A 16,778-nucleotide genomic window follows, 5' to 3' on the forward strand; every position below is an offset into this window, starting at 1 on the left:
TATTTTACCTTTGAAGTGTATATTTTATTTATCCTTATTAAACATTATACGTATTTATAATTCACAACTTAAGAACTAAATATTTACAGATAGTTATGGTACAAAGCATGTCCGCGTGGAATTGGGCCAAGAAACCAAGAATGCTGGCAGCATTTTTACGTTAAATCGCTATGCCGATTCTCTGGCCAAAAAATGCACCAGCCCTTTGAAGTATTTTTATATCAATTATTCTTAACCCGCATTGTTTTAAGAATATCTAATTATTTTTTTGTATTTACTAATATTTTGTTTATGCTATCCATTCACTTGCAATAAATATTCATTCATTGTACATTTGTTTGGTTATCTACATAAGTTGTCAAGTTGACTGTCAAAGAACTTGCTGCGAAATGTGAATTGTCATTAAATATTTACCACATGGTTTTGATAGTTTGTAAAAATTAAGTTTGTAAAATTTTTTATTGACCATAAAAATATTTTTAACAAAATAGAATGTCTGAAGTACCAGATTTAAGTTCCGATGAAGAACAATTCGAAGAAGATGAATGGCAAGAAATGGAAACTAGCGATGTTTCAGTAACGTGTTTATTTTGCACAAACGTTTTTGTCACTATAGAAGAAACTGTGACTCACTGTGAAAACGTCCATGGATTTAATTTAAGCGAATTAAAAAACAAATTCAGTATGGATTGCTATTCATACATCAAATTAATAAATTACATTAAAACACATAAACCGACTGCAGATCAAATTATGGAGGCCTCGAAGCCTCTGTGGGTTGACGAAAAGTACCTTAAACCGTTAGACAACGACGAATGGTTAATGTTTGATTTTGATTCAATAATTGAAAAACCAAGTTCGCCTAAGTCTTACCACGCAAACGTAGAAAACGGTTTGGTTACATTATCACAAGCTCATTTTACAGAACTCCAAAGAACTATACATACACTAACAGAACAATTAAAAGAAAGTCAATCACATCTCCAAATGGCAAAAGAGGACATGGTTAAAATGCAAGATTCTATGAAAAATCTCATTGATGGAGGTGGTACTGGTGACATTGGGGACAGTAGTATTATAGTGGATTGTGTATCTAAAGTTCCTTTAGAAAGTGATGAGGGCTATTTTAGTAGTTATGCTCATTTTGGTATACACTATGACATGCTTTCTGATAAAGTACGTACAGAATCTTATAGAGATGCAATTCTAAACAACAAAGAAACTTTAAGGGACAAAGTCGTACTTGATCTCGGATGTGGAACAGGTATACTGTCAATGTTTTCAGCATCTGCTGGAGCAAAGAAAGTTTACGCTCTCGATCAGTCGGAAGTAATTTATCACGCTATGGATATTATCAGAGAGAATAATCTTGAAAATACTATTCAAACAGTGAAAGGTAGATTGGAAAATACTAAACTCGATGATAAAGTTGACATCATAGTATCAGAATGGATGGGTTATTTCCTACTCTTTGAAGGAATGCTCGATAGTGTGATATATGCAAGAGATAACTGTCTGAAACCAGGAGGCCTTTTGCTGCCTAACCGATGTAACATAAGCCTTGTAGCAAATGGGGATATAGAAATGCACAAAAAGTTAATTGAATTCTGGTCTGACGTGTACGGCTACAAAATGAATTGTATGAAATCAGAGGTCGTTAGAGAAGTGAGTGTAGATGTTGTGCCATCGAAACATATTTTGTCAGAACCATGTGTAGTTAAGGAGATTGATATTTATACATGTACTATTGATACATTAAACTTTACATCTGAATTTAAATTACCGATAACAAAAGATGGTTCAATTACGTCATTAGTTGGTTATTTTGATACATTCTTTGACTTACCACAAAGTGTGTCGTTCACAACGGGTCCTCATAAAATACCGACACATTGGAAACAAACCGTTTTCTATTTTAGAAATTGCATTGAAGTAAAGAAGGGTGATGTGATAGCAGGAACCATTACTTGTAATAGACAGAAAACAGATGTTAGAGCACTTACCATACAAATAAATATATTTGGAAAGGTTCATAAGTTTATATTGAGCTAACTTTAAAAGATGTTTAGATATTTTATTTGTATTTCTGTTATATTGTAAGCTTGCAGAAGGCAATTTATATTTATCGTAGATACCTATATGAAAGCCTTAATGTGTCAAATTGGCATATTTAAATGTCTTGTACCGAATAATTAAAGTAGTCCGAACTCTAACCAGTGCCTAGTTTATGTAGATAAGTAAAAGTGTTATCTTTGCTGTCAGAATAAGCACGAATTAGCACAAGTACTAAATTTAAGAAAATAGCTTATCTGTGTAGACTTATCTGCATTAAAGCTTACATTTTTGCTTGTAGAAGTTAAAAAGGAAAGTTTGACTTTCCATGTTAGGGTTATATTGTGATATAAATGTCTAGAAACTGTATCCTATTTTTTGTAAAATTATGTTTTAAGTAGTTTTTTTATAATGTCAATATTTTTAGTAAAGATAACGGTATGCATTTTGAGTTCCATTCGAAATAATGTAAACAATTATTGTTTTATAGCAAATGTATTGTTGTTACCACTGATTTTAATCTCAAATCTGCCTAATACTTGTCTAAAATCTTAAAGATTCATTTTCCCTCCCTTTTCTCAATTTTACACAAAAGCTGAAACTTTTACTGTACATTTTTATTTCTTCTTAATTGTCTTTTTCTTTCTTCTTAATTGTCTTTTTCTTTCCAAATATTTAATTTTCCATTTCATCAATATTGTAATTTTCAAATTTTATAAAAAAAATAAAACATATTTCTACGAAAATCTTTATTTCATTTTTAAATATTATACATACATCTCAAGGTGTTAAGTTACTATTATTTACAAGTAGAAAAAAAAATGTTAATAAAAAAACGACATAGGTACATTGGAGTTCAATACACAAATAGTTTTAGATAAAGAAAATACATAGACAGACATATTCTTTTATTAGTAATTTTAAAAATAAGTTATAGTCTTACATAATTGTCTTTTTATTTATTGAATAATGATTTTATAATTTAATTATAAACATTCTTATTTTAAAATATTTTTTTCAGATATAATTTTTAGCAATTAAATTTTAAAAAGGAAACTAGGTTGATATAATTTTATACCCATTTTTATTACACAATTATTTTTTTAATATAGTATTTTATAATATAGTATGTTTAAGTATATTTTAATATTATGTTTAGTTCACTTTACATTGAACGAAAAGTTTTGAGCACAAGCTCATAAATTGATACAAAACGCTAAAAGCTTTAAAAACTATAATTATATACTTTTTTTAATTTTTATAGATTTAATCTTAACTACATTTTAAAAATACAGACAGTACAAACTAGACAGTACTAAACTAGTACAGGTAAAGATGGTTAGGACAGGCAAAATGAAGGTTTAGAACTTATAATTATTTTTAACATATTATGACTATATTGCTTCCTACTTTTTAAAATACATAATCTCTATTTAAATATTGCGGCTATGTCCGGAAAAAAAATATTTAAGTAACAAATATGTCTGAACGTTTAAGTAATAATCACTTGGTTTGGATTAATTTATTATTATTAAAATAAAATATATATTTTCATAATAAAAAAAAGGTTGGTTAGGATTATTATTGTAATTTAAAATAAGTCATTCTAAATTTTAATAACAGAGTTGCTTCTATTTTAAATATTTTGTTTTTATTTATTTTAATATTATTTGAATGATTCTTAATCATGATCATTATCTAAACGTGACAGACTTAATTAATCTAAAACTACATTTTATAAAGCTATAACCCCAATCAGAATGGCTTCGAGAACTATCTACTAAGATTGTATTATTTTATTTTTTAATCTATGAGTAGGTACATTAACGCACAATACATAGTACAGTATAGTTACCTATTTTATGTTGACCATTATATAAAAAGATCATAGTATAATCTTTGATAAGCGTAACCAGTTGGTTTAAATCTAGCCTTACCATCCCTGAAACCGTATTTAGGGACCTAAATAGAGTGATTATGGTTTTGTAATGATATTCAAAGTGAATGGTCCCACGTGTCTGTTTTGAATTTTGAGAAGTAGGCCATGTTTTAAATGTTTTGATTTAAAAAAATAAATTATTATAACTTAGGTAATTACTAAAAGAATTTAATTACTGTGTTTGATATGATCGCGTTATAAGATATGATTTGCTATATTTATCTATTTTAGTGGAGTTATGTGTCCTGAAATTCTGATGATGGGTTTTAAAGGACGTATGTTATTTTCTGATCTACAAGGACGGTTAGATCGGGTCCTCCAATTTCAAATTCCTATAACCTGTTCTTCACCTTACTCTATGTTACCTTCGACATTCAGTCTAGTTTCAAAATGTGTACGGGTATTTTGATAGTTTCAGCGCGTTCTTGAAATGGTAACACCTAAAATAGCTTAGCGATATAGGTAAAGCAAAAACTTCTTAATTTACGATATTTTTACGTTGAGACAATAATTTTATATCTATGACTATGAGATGATTTTTTTCGTAATTTACAAAATGATTTCACAATAACACTTGGTCAGGGAATATCAGGACTCCAATTTAATCGGAAGTATTAAAATTAATAAGCGTATTTTATATGGGTTAAAATTATGTCTAAAATTATGTCTATAGTTATACATTACAAGAACTATATTAATAAATATATGTAGGTAAGTACAGTTTTCCATCGAAGAGAGATGCAAAGTCTAATATAAGTAACGTTTGCTCCAACACCAGCAATTTATGTAATATTATACATTGGCTCTTAATATTTAATTTTTATATGAGATAATTACTGAAAATTTCTATATTGTACTTCTATTTATTTCCTAGTGGTTAAATGCTATAAATCTGATGAAGATAGGTATAGATATTCTTTTTTATCTGAAAATCTTATAGATACGTTCACTTGAGGGAATCAGATCTATATACAAGGTTTTTACTATTATTTAAGTAACTAATAGTAATCTTAGCTTAAAGTATATTGATTAATTATTGATTACGATGTAATTTGTAGTAAACGTAAGTTTCATAAAAAAATATGAAGGGTTATTATTTTGTTTATACTATTTTTTTTAAAAAACGACGTAAACGAAAACAAAAATATTCGTATGTAAAGTCGAATGTGCAAATAAAAGCCTACTTAAAAGCTACTATAATTAGCTTATAAAAAGTGTGTATACTTATGTACTCATGTAGGAAGTTATACTTCATTGGCTAGCTAACTTTACATTGCTACCTTCTTCTTCGTTGACTATCTAACTTCAGGGTGTCGGCTTTGTGTGACGGTGTGTGCGTGCATCGTTAATATTTACCCTCATAATTTTACCCTAACTCGCCAGAAGAAGTGTAACTTCAAAAAAGAAAATACCTATATTGCCGAATCAGAAATTAATTATCAAGAATATAGATTAAAAAAGATTACAATTAAACATATTTTTACATTAAGAAGTTACTTTATAATCGAGTCCCGCTCGTAGAAATTAAATTTTATAGTCTATTCGCGTTAAAAAAATTGTAAATCATTGCTGTCACTTAGCTTAGTCACGTAATTTCATCAATTAAAACGTTACTCGAAATGTTTTTTTTTTATAGTACTAGGTCGCCAAACAAGCGGTCTGCACACCTGATAGTAAGCGATTACCGTAGCTAATAGAGGCGTATAATACCAGAAGCATCGCAAGCTCATTACTGGTCCTATCCCGGACCCTCCCCAGCTCTGGTTACTTTATTCACCACAGGAACACAAAATTGCTTGAAAGTTTTGTTATTTAGGTGTGATCTTCTGTAAGGTTGAGGCACTTCCCTAGTTAGGCTGCTCCAGATATTGAGCAGAATATTTTCTGCTGTGCCCTCTGTGCTGTGCTATGCTGTGCTGTACTCTTATTAAAACCTGAGCTTATTTCAACTGGTCAATTTGAAGATGGTGTTCGAATTTTCTACGATTTAATTGATCAAGGAGTGTGGCTAAGCTAAGTAACAGCAATAAGTCACTTTTTTCTTAACGCGAATAGACTATAATAGCAACGTAAAGCTAAAGCTAGTTAATTCTATTTACACTACTGGCGTCGCCGCTCTACGGCACTTCGCCTATTCGAATAAAACTCACTACGTTGTCTTCCACATAGAGAATTTATACATCAGATATTGTGCACTAGTATTAATAGCTATTGACCATATAATTTCTTCTTTCTGGTCATATACTTATTACCTAAAATAGCTTACATCCGAGACAAAAATTGTACACAAGTGCTGCTCTATCGTCACACAAATATGTGCTATTTTCATTTTGATTAAAGGTTTATTTTGCTTTTTTATTATCAATTCTCATATTAATCAAATTTCGGGTATGTTCTTATTTACCTAAGTTGTTGACTGTATATCTACCAATATGTACCAAGTGTACCACATACGTTTTACAATTCTGAACATAAATTTACTTTGAATATCAGGCTATATGTTGTATAGGTTTTTATATTCCCTGTCACTAAGTATATGCGCAATTAGAAAAGACTTAGTTCGCCTATACGTATATTTACTATCCGTAGTAATCAACTAACTCCTTCGTCTAAGAAATTTTTACGGAATTTTCCAAAATTCCATTTAAAAACAATTATTTCTAAAACACTTTTGAACGCGATTAATATGAGTATCAACGATACCGGATACTGCGTAGTAGAAGGGAAAAAATCATCCAATTTTGTGTAAACACTACTGTACTATTATATACAAAAATAGTTAATGTTTACCTAAATAAGTTTAAGTAAGTCGACTAACGACGAGCTCTACGGCTGTCTAGCTCTTAGAATTAAGAGTAACTAATTACGAGTATACTTAAGCTAATCTGTGGATAGACAGATGAACAAAATTCTATCAAATTACTTAGCTAAAATTAAATACAAATATACTGTTTTTGTTAACAAGGGTTCAAATATAAAAACAAATATGGTTCATATTGTATTTAACATTTGAATACTTTAAATTTCCAACACGTTTATTAAACTAATCAGAAAAGCCGCGAGGGAAATAGAGTTTTAGCAAACAAAGTTTCAACGAAATTTTTTGCCGATTCAAATTGTTTGTGATCAATTTCCGTGGAACCAAACAAATATTGGTACGTCGATGTTTGTGTTACAATCCAAACCTAAATTTCTAAAGAATTCTATGTTAGATAATTTTTATACCGAGACAATATACCCGAAAGAAGAAAATATGATCGTTTCTTTGTGCGAACAACACAACAATAAGTTAGCGATAAGCACACGAACTTAGCCTTAACATTTATTCAACAATGATCGTAACATGTTGTAACAATTAGTTTTCACGCTATTTACAAAGGTGGCCATATATTATTCTTCAGTCGGCGGAGAAGTGCCATTTGTCTCCTCTTCTAGTTTAGCACGTGCCTCAGCATCTGAAATATCATTATAATAGCATAAGAATTTTGGGTTTGATTAAATTTCGGAATATATTATTAATTACGTCTATTTTATAGTTAAAAACATTAATATAAACAAGTTTTGTGTATTTTATAAAAAAATAGGAAAGACATATTTTTAACTTCAAAAAAGGAGAAGGTTACTCAATTCGACCGTATATATATGTGTATGTTCGGGGATAGCTTTGTCGACTATGAACCTTTTTAATTCTTTTTTTTTGTTTGAAAGGGGATATCCCAAGGGTAGTACCATGATAAGGACACTAAGATCTGATGTTGGAATCCCAGAGAAATCGAGGGAAACCCTCGAAAATCGTAGTGACGTCTCGCGTTGTATTATTTGTCGATGTAATTGAAGTCGGTTTTTTTCGTTTGCAAGCAAACACAATTATTTTCGTCACCCATACTTGGATCATATTTAAAGTTACCTTTAGCGGCTTGTTCTTTCCATATCTTCTTGTTGTCCGTCAGACAAGCAACCCACGGTTTCTTGATTTTGAATTTACTAACCGTCTCCGTGCCTAATAAAATAAAATTATTTTACTTCAGTATAAGGAAACAATAATTAATCATTTCTTCTACATACGTTTCGTCTAAAATATAAATCTTTCAACTAGAACTTAATAGTAAGCTTATAATAATTAATTACTTTTTTTACAGCAAAACTGAATTATCAAAATTATGAAATATTAATCAAATTAATGATTCACATTTGAATAGTCTCTAGGGCCGTTTTAATTTATATTGGCGTGACAGTGATCTTTATAAAACATTTTATTAATTCATTAAATGATTTATCATAGGCAATTGTACCACATTTTCCAAAATACTAAACTTTACATTTGGGTAAACCAAAATGTACCTGTGCTCTCTTCATTTATAGTCCTCTCTTGTCCAGCAGCACTCGTCGAATTCTTCGAGCTGGAATGCAAAGGCCCTAATATGCATTCCAGCATATCAGCACAGACACCCATACTGGGCTCCACAATGAAGTCTATGAAACCGATCTGAGACTCGGCTACGAGGGTATTGTTCCTATCGCATAAAGGACTGAACGGAAGCCCGAGCTCTCTTTCTTTGTCTCCTTGGAGGAAGAATTCGTCAAGGAGACTCATTGTCCATCTATGGTGAAGATCCCATCTCTGAAAATGTTACAAGGATAATATTATACTTATTTTGTTTTTAACTGTCACAGTTATAGTATAGTAGCTGGATTTTCGCTAAATGTTATGCCTCGTTTTACGAAACATAAAAGTCTTCAAAAATATAATAGGTACGATGGTTTTAATTAACGGTAATGGTAAGCATGAACAAACAAAATATTCTTTCAACGTAAAAATGTAAGTAATTCAACGTAATTGTAATATTTAAACAATACTTATATGAATGATTGATTTTTAAATAAAACAAAGTTCCTTTACGTGTCAATGATATAATGGTATATGTTTTAATGACGGTACATAGAAAAATTAATATAAAAATTATCTTCAAATGAACGATAATAAACGGCAAAGCGCCTGTAGACATTAAGAAGCAATAAAATTCAGGACTTCGTATTGGTTACAGCCTGAATACTTATGATACAAATATCAACATAAGAAATAATGCTAAAGGTATTTTGAAAAAAAGAGTTATATTACCTTAGCTGGATGTGAAATGTCGCAGCAATGCAGCACAAGTGACACCGCCTTGGATTTGTCAACGGTAGGCTCTGCGAGGGTGAGTAAGGATCTCATGTTCTTCAGCTGTTGGAAGTGGAAGGACATGTCGGTGGCCAGCACCATGTCAATGACAAGGGTGCGGAATTCGCGGTATTCGTCACGTGATAGATTCTGGAGTATGTTGCATTCCTCGTCACGCAGTAACCTGAAATTGAAAATGAATTTATATCGCCACTTAGTTGAATATTAAGTGAATGAATTATGTAATTAACTAGATTTTGTTTCTCTATGAGTTTAGTCAAATATTGAATAATGTTTTTTTTATAAATGTGTCTCGATAAATATGACCGTGGTATGAAAACCTTCGTTAAGGAGTCTGACCCGGACTTTTTTTTGTTACGAAAAACTAATTATTGCTTAATTTCAGGTTGAAGCCATAAAAATATTATTATAAAGAGAGAATTAGGATGAGTATATTCAACGTATTAGTTGTTGATTTTTTGTTTGATTTAGTCGACTTATGTATGTAATGATATGGCAATTAATTAATACATAATAGCGACTCGATTTCTACGAGTCGCAACTTGACAATTTGAGCCTACTGCAATATGAATAAAAAATGCAATATGAATGAAAAAGGTAGAATACGATTTAAGAGTATTCAAATAAACTAAATACATTCTTCAGCTTTATGATAAATAGCGCGACCTTTAAGACATTAAATTATTCCGTCTCGACTTTGCTAAAATAATGTGATGTATACTTGGATGGAAACTATAGCATTTTGTCTCAGACGCTTGATTGATGTATGGGATGCGAAGAACTCTTTATATAATGTCTGAACTCGCAATAAAAGCTTTTACTGCTCAAGATATTTTTATATTGCTTTAGAGTAAAAAGGATCTTTACATTTTAAGTCATTGCTAGAAAAATAAAAATCATATCGCATTGGCTATTTATCTTAAGCTACATTGCATTGCATATTTATACGGTTAGATTTTTTTTATTTCACTTCTTTCGATGAGTCTTGTGTATAAATGTGTCACTGTTTGGTTACTTTGTTGCGCTGATGATTGGAGCCTACTTAAGGGTACTATTGGTAATGATTTCTATCACGAATTTTCGGTAACAGACAGAATCGAGGCCCTTACAACTTTACGCGCAGAAGGGAGACCCATAAAGATGATTACCCAGATCAGCAACAAATGTTCGACATTGTGATAGCTGATGTTTATTGAACTTTACAAATAAATCCTTTAGAGTTGTAGTTAGTCTTATAAACCTTCGCTTCATAATTATCTTATTTCTATTTAAATATGGATATTGGATAGTAATTATGTATGCCAAACACTGAAGGTTGTGTAAATGTTCTTCACAAAAAGACATGGTGATTTTAATAATAAAATTTATTTCATTAGTAATTTTATACTTACAATACTAGTAAAAAATTAATTATATTCTCATACGATTTACTAATTGTATGGAAAACTGACACACATGAACTTTTTATTCAATGGCAGACAATTAGTATATCCGTAAATTTCTGTTTATTTTGCAAATAAAATAAATTTTCGAGGAAAAATAAGCGTACCTATATGTTGTTTTTTACTTTAATCTATACTAATATGTAAAATTGGAGTGTCTGTTTGTAATATTAGAATAAGGGCTTTTTACTTAATGCATATGGATGTATACACGGTACATATACCAAAATAACATTTTTACAATTTTTGTCTGTCTGTTTGTTCTGGCTAATTTCTGAAACGGCTGGACCGATTTTGATAGGACTTTTATAGGCTAATAAGGAGTTACATAGGCTACTTTTATTTTACAATTTATTTATTTTGTAACTATGCGAATTGAACAATAATTATTTTTAAATTCCAAGCGGACGAAGTCGTGGGCGCAGCTGCTAGTATATATAAAAAGTAATATAATAGGAAGGCGTCCTAGGAAATTTAAATATACATCGTTAACTGCTCTCTGTGAATGATCGGTGTTCATGTAGTGTGAAAAAGAGCCGCCCGTCTCCAGGGAAATTAAGCGTTACAACGGATACGCGGTAGGCTTTTGTTGTATCTAGAACGTTCGATCGGATTCACTGCTTTTGTTACGATATTTTTGAAAGAATTTGATGAAGCGAATAGCGTCAGACTATTTTTATATAAATTCATACGTAGATATAGTAAAATGTGATGAGTTTTCCATATTTTTTTATTGCTAACTTTCAAGAGGTTTCAAGGTCTTTTATTTAGGTTACGATCATTGTTACATGCTTGGCAGTAATAGTTTAATTATGAACGAGAATTCCCTTTTTTTTATTATGAATGTCCTCAAAAATAAAAACCTTCATTTTGGATACGATTCAAGTGTTATTTTATAAGAAACTGACAACGAATTGTTGCATTTTGATATTCAAAATTCTGCCTCTCACAAAAATACAGGCAATTATTTCAAATTACATTTACCTACCTAAAAGCAGCGCTAATATGATGATTTTCAAGAACCGCTCTGTCGTTGTAAAGCAATGCCGTTTCGGAGCCAGACATAACATGGAAGTTGTTCGTGGTTCCCGTGTGCTCGAAGTCGTGAACAACAGCTGCTACCAGAGTCGCGAAGATTTCCAGATCGGACAACCAGTTCTAAAATAAAGTTATATAATCAATACAAAGATTCACACATAATATTTCTGTATTGGTATAGGAAATAACATTCCCGTATTTGAACTCATAAATACACAAAATAAAAAAGACCAGCAATTTTTTTTATTTTTTTAAACACTTTTTTTTACTTTTATGAATCTAATCCTGGTTCTGACGGTTATATATTTCGCATCAAATGCAGACATCCAATGTCCTTAACGTAATGTGCGCAGATGTTTTGACTATAGGTATGTCATTTTCATTATCACGTAAAATAGCTAGTTCCTGTAACCACTGAATTGAATACGTCGGCTTAGCATATCGTCTAATGGAAACTGGGATGCTTGAATTTTTTGGGTACGATTACAAAAATATTACTATATTTCAAGTAGTTAGGAAGAATAAAATTTTTTAGGGCAGATAGTAAATGGTACTTATATGATATATTAATAATATCTAAGTAATTGTCAATTGTTAATTTTTGAAAAACGAAACAATTGACACTTCGCTTTAATTAAGTGTCGTAAGAGGTGACTAAGGGATAACGCAGTTCCACTACCACCGTGGAACTTAAAAAGCCGACCGATAGCGGGATAACCACCCAACTGCTGGCTTTGAAATACACAGGTCGAAGACAGCCTTGCGGTCACCAGCCCGCCTGCCCAGCGTAGTGACTATGGGCAACACACATGAATTCACACTATTTTTGGCGCGAACTTGAGGAGGCCTATGTCCAGCAGTGGACTGCGATAGGTTGAAGTGTGTGTGTGTGTGTGTGTGTGTGTGTGTGTGTGTGTCTGTGTCTATGTTTGTGTTTGTGTGTGTTTAATTGAGCAATACAAAAAAGTTTTGCATAATAATTAATGATTTTTATTTCAATGGAAGAAAATACAAAATTTTAATAAAAATATCGTTTACGTGCTTTTAATTTTTTCTTTGGAACGAATGAACGGTTCGAAGACTTGAGGATGCTTGCTGAGATGAGTGCTTTTAATATTATCGTAATAAATAAATAAATTTGCATTAGTTGTTTTGTAACAGTAATGTAATTGAACCTCATTTATATAAAAGAGAGTTGCTCTTGGAGTACAGTATAGTAAAGTATAATTGAAGGAGAAAATTACATTTAAAATGTTCGGTATATGATTAAAATGGAATTATGTTTTAACCATACTACTAACACTTTCTGTGTTTCCTACCGGATATAAATGTTGAGTATTTAGATAAATAAATGATAATAATTATGTCTTTAAAAAGATTAGGTACATGAATATTTTATTTATGATGGTTGACACAAATAATAATTCAAGTTAAGAAAACAACGACTCATTGCTGTCCCTTAACTTAGCCTCTCTCCTTGACCAATTAAATCGTAGTAAATTAGAACATGTGTTCAATATTCAGTCTTTAATAAGACAGTTCCTTTTTTTTCGGTAAGCTTATTGTAAGGTCACAAAGATATGCAAACTCCTTGGACTTTGAAACTACACATTTTGGATCCAACACATTTACCTTCAACTTGTTGCGGAGTTCATGTAAGTTCCCAATTAATCCCATATAAAAGTACGTGTAAGTTTAGACAGAATATAACAATAATATCTCATACCTCAATTTCAGAGAAATTAATTCTTAAGATAAATCAGAAGACGGTCCGCGGCTTACACTCGTCTGCCAGGCAAACGGATAGATAACATTTACATATTCCCTTTCATTCGTCATTTAGATGTACATATTCTAGCTTGTACGATTTACATGAAATATTAGTTGTGTACAAGATGTAAATTATTGATTTGCGTACAGTTTGAATCGATTTCAATACTTGTTCGAGAGAAGCCTAATTTTTATATATGAACGAGAGAAGGTTAATCATTTTTTAAGGATGATAATTGAAATAGTTTGTATTACGAGGTAGAATATATAAAAGTAAAAAAAAAAAAACTGTGGTCGTTTATAAGCACGTTTATATGTAGGTTTTGAATATTATTAAGTTTGTTTTGTTAAAATTTCGTATTATATTTTAATTTTTAAGCTAATTTTAACCGGTAAGAGGAAACAACGTGCATATATTTTACTGAAAATAAAACAAATCAAAATAGTAAGCTCACAAAATTCGTGATAAATATTTGTAAATGAAAATTTCCGCTTACCATTAGTCCAGTTTGACACAGCATGTAGTGAACGGTCTGCGCCACGTCAGCTGCGTGGAGATTATTGTGGTACGGGTTATGAAACCTGCAATATCCTTCTTCTATTCGACTCAAGAAGTTCTCCAAGATTGTGGGCGGCACCTGTGTGTTTACGTAATTTAGTGTTACTATCAAGTTGTATGAATTTGATTATGAGCGGATATTTTAAATACTGTTGTTGTAGTAGTTTATTTATAATATCTATATTAGATGTAAATCAATAGTATTATAATAGAATGATACAATGAATACAATATCATTCTGTATTATTTGCTGTTAGAATTTTTACAAAAATTAGACATTTTATGGTGTAAAAAGTTTTAAACTAGCGGTAAGTATAACTATTATTAAAAATATAACTATTAGACATTTAGAAATATCATGGAATACCAATAAAAAGGAAATATAATTTTGAAAGTTTTTGTTCTTATAGCATAAAAATAAAAAAATCGTAACATTTTATTTCCAGAAGTCTAACATTAAGTTTGAATAGTCAAACAACAAGTTGGAAAGTCGCTCCATCTTGTTATAAAGTCTAAAAGTCTATCTAATCTAAAGAATATAGAATTATAGATACCGAACATAATACACTTGCAAATTAGTGATTCTAAATTCATTAGAAAAATTAACAAAACGTCGGTTCCGGTTTTTATCATGTACACCTGATAGCAATCGTTACTCATTGTACGGAATATACCCGCCAACTCGCATTGGAGCAGCGTGGTGGATTAAGTTTTGATCATCTTCCTACACGAGGAAAGAGGTCTATGCCCAGCAGTGGGATATTACAGGCTGAAGCATTTGTTTATATTAATAAAACTAACAAATGATCAGTTGAGCTGGCAGATTGCTTCTTTTAAAAATAATACGCTTATATAAATAATTTAAGTAGGTAATAATCCAAATGTTTACCTAACAATCATCAAATTAATTCGAATTCAATCGATTAACTGAGATAATTCAACCGAAATTAATTAATACGATTGTTTCGCTGTAACTGATTAGTCTCAATGTACAACACTGCTGACGCTATTTACCTGAAGGCTATAATCTAATAAGATAGTTCCAAAATACATTCTATTGTTCAATAGTGGATCTATAACTACAATAATGATAAAGGATTTGTTTGTTCGTTTAAATAAATTATTGATAATATAATAAATATAAGGACCTATAAGTGATTGAATTCGAAACAAAAATTGAGACCGTCAAGATTTTTTGCCCATATAAATGAAATCAAAATCAAAAGTTTTCTTTATTTAAGCAGGTTTGAAACCTGCACTTAAAATTTAAATTTTATAAAGTATAATTATACTACTCTTTAATAAATTAATTATAGTTACTATGAAGCAAACACATTCGGATTATAAATCTTGTTGAGAAAAATCGGTAATAACGCAACAGTTACGCTTTAAAAACCGTAATTCATTACAAATATATTTATTTATTTTATACTTTATTGTACACCACAAATATATTAAAAAGTTGAAAAAAAATTACAGTTTATGAAGTACAATGGGCGGACTCATGGTTTATTAGTCATTTATTCTAGATAACCCAAACAGAAAAAGGAAAACTTAATATAGAGACTGCACCTAGATTGTAATATTGTAAATTTAATCATGTTTTGAATGATATACAGCGCTACTGAGCACACATGTATTCATGATTAACATAATTATGAATTATATGATTTAGTTATAAAAAAAAGATTTGATGTGCACTTTATATTAATTTCTTGTCTCTACACATGTATATTGCAAATTTCATCAAATTATTATAAAAAGTTACTTTTGAATTATTTTAGTATTTTAGGGCAATTTATACGACATATGTGGACATCATGAGATTGAAGTCACAAAGCAAATTTGAAAAATCCAAAATTCAACACAAGCGAATACGCGAGGCGAAATCCGTTAATATATAAACAGCAAAGCTTAGCGGCCTACACTATCAGCTTTACACTGTTGATTAATAATGTACGAAGCATTTTCTGGAATAACGTTTTACTTATCGTCAGCACAATACCTAACCGAAATAATAATGGGTACGTTTGTTCGCGAATATTACTTAGTTTAAATCAGTAAATAGACTCGAGTTTAAATATATGAAATCTCCTTCGTAATAAATTTGTCTATTGGTCTCTATACAATGTCTTGAGCAGTATTGAATGAAAAAGGTAGCCACCAAACCTACCTCTCTCATGGCAAAAGTTGCTACTTTTTTTGCTACGTTACCACTTTTGCGTTAAAATACTTAGACAAATTTACAGAAAAAAAGTAACAGCTACAAATTTAAATAAATATTAGTGACAATAGATATAGTTTATTTACAATACTATAAAATAAGCTAACAGGAAAATTGTTGATAGACATTGTTCTTTTTTTCAACTGACCTTGAACTTGTGTATCATTCCATATCTGTTTAAAAGTTCGTAACCTAAGTATTTGACTGGCTGACCAGCGGCTGCATCGTGTAGCGCGAACACGTCAAATGACCATTCGTCCAACGTCTGAAACAAAACAAAGTATTACGATTCTAGACTAAAATATCTATATAAATTATTTGTATATAAATTGTATGTATGTATGTATGTATGTATGTATATGTTTATTTGAATATTTATAATAAATTGATTTTTTATTGACTATAGGTTAGGGTAAAGAAAACTTTGCAAGAAAATCTTCAAGTCTCAAAAGAAATTCTGAGATAATTGAACAATATTAATAATTATATTATTATACATATATTATTTATCTGTGTGGCTACGGCAATAAAGAATACAGCCTTCCCCTCTCTTCCCGTGGGTGTCGTATGAG

The 16,778-nt window shown here is 30.5% G+C and overlaps 2 protein-coding genes across 2 annotated transcripts in view; one reads left to right on the forward strand and one right to left on the reverse strand.

Moving 5' to 3' along the window:
- Positions 1 to 331: 331 nt before the first annotated feature.
- Positions 332 to 2,145, forward strand: LOC123669614 (protein arginine N-methyltransferase 1). The gene has a single exon (XM_045603211.1). The coding sequence runs from the start codon at positions 493 to 495 to the stop codon at positions 2,050 to 2,052; it is 1,560 nt and encodes a 519-aa protein (XP_045459167.1). The 5' UTR covers positions 332 to 492; the 3' UTR covers positions 2,053 to 2,145.
- Positions 2,146 to 7,381: 5,236 nt separating this feature from the next.
- LOC123668133 (calcium/calmodulin-dependent 3',5'-cyclic nucleotide phosphodiesterase 1) overlaps positions 7,382 to 16,778 on the reverse strand; it is a 36,180-nt gene continuing 26,783 nt past the window's right edge. The window contains exons 6-12 of the mRNA XM_045601926.1: positions 16,355 to 16,471; positions 13,921 to 14,061; positions 11,604 to 11,773; positions 9,111 to 9,336; positions 8,333 to 8,612; positions 7,899 to 7,991; positions 7,382 to 7,446 (exon numbers count right to left, since the gene is read on the reverse strand). Of these exons, the coding sequence (XP_045457882.1) occupies positions 7,382 to 7,446; positions 7,899 to 7,991; positions 8,333 to 8,612; positions 9,111 to 9,336; positions 11,604 to 11,773; positions 13,921 to 14,061; positions 16,355 to 16,471 (1,092 nt within the window). The remainder of the gene's footprint in view (positions 7,447 to 7,898; positions 7,992 to 8,332; positions 8,613 to 9,110; positions 9,337 to 11,603; positions 11,774 to 13,920; positions 14,062 to 16,354; positions 16,472 to 16,778) is intronic.

The sequence above is a fragment of the Melitaea cinxia genome, chromosome 3, assembly GCF_905220565.1.
Source record: "Melitaea cinxia chromosome 3, ilMelCinx1.1, whole genome shotgun sequence".
NCBI lineage: Eukaryota > Metazoa > Arthropoda > Insecta > Lepidoptera > Nymphalidae > Melitaea > Melitaea cinxia.

Excerpts from the sequence above, each read along its gene's own strand:
- LOC123669614 (XM_045603211.1), top strand. The coding sequence starts at position 493 with ATGTCTGAAGTACCAGATTTAAGTTCCGATGAAGAACAATTCGAAGAA.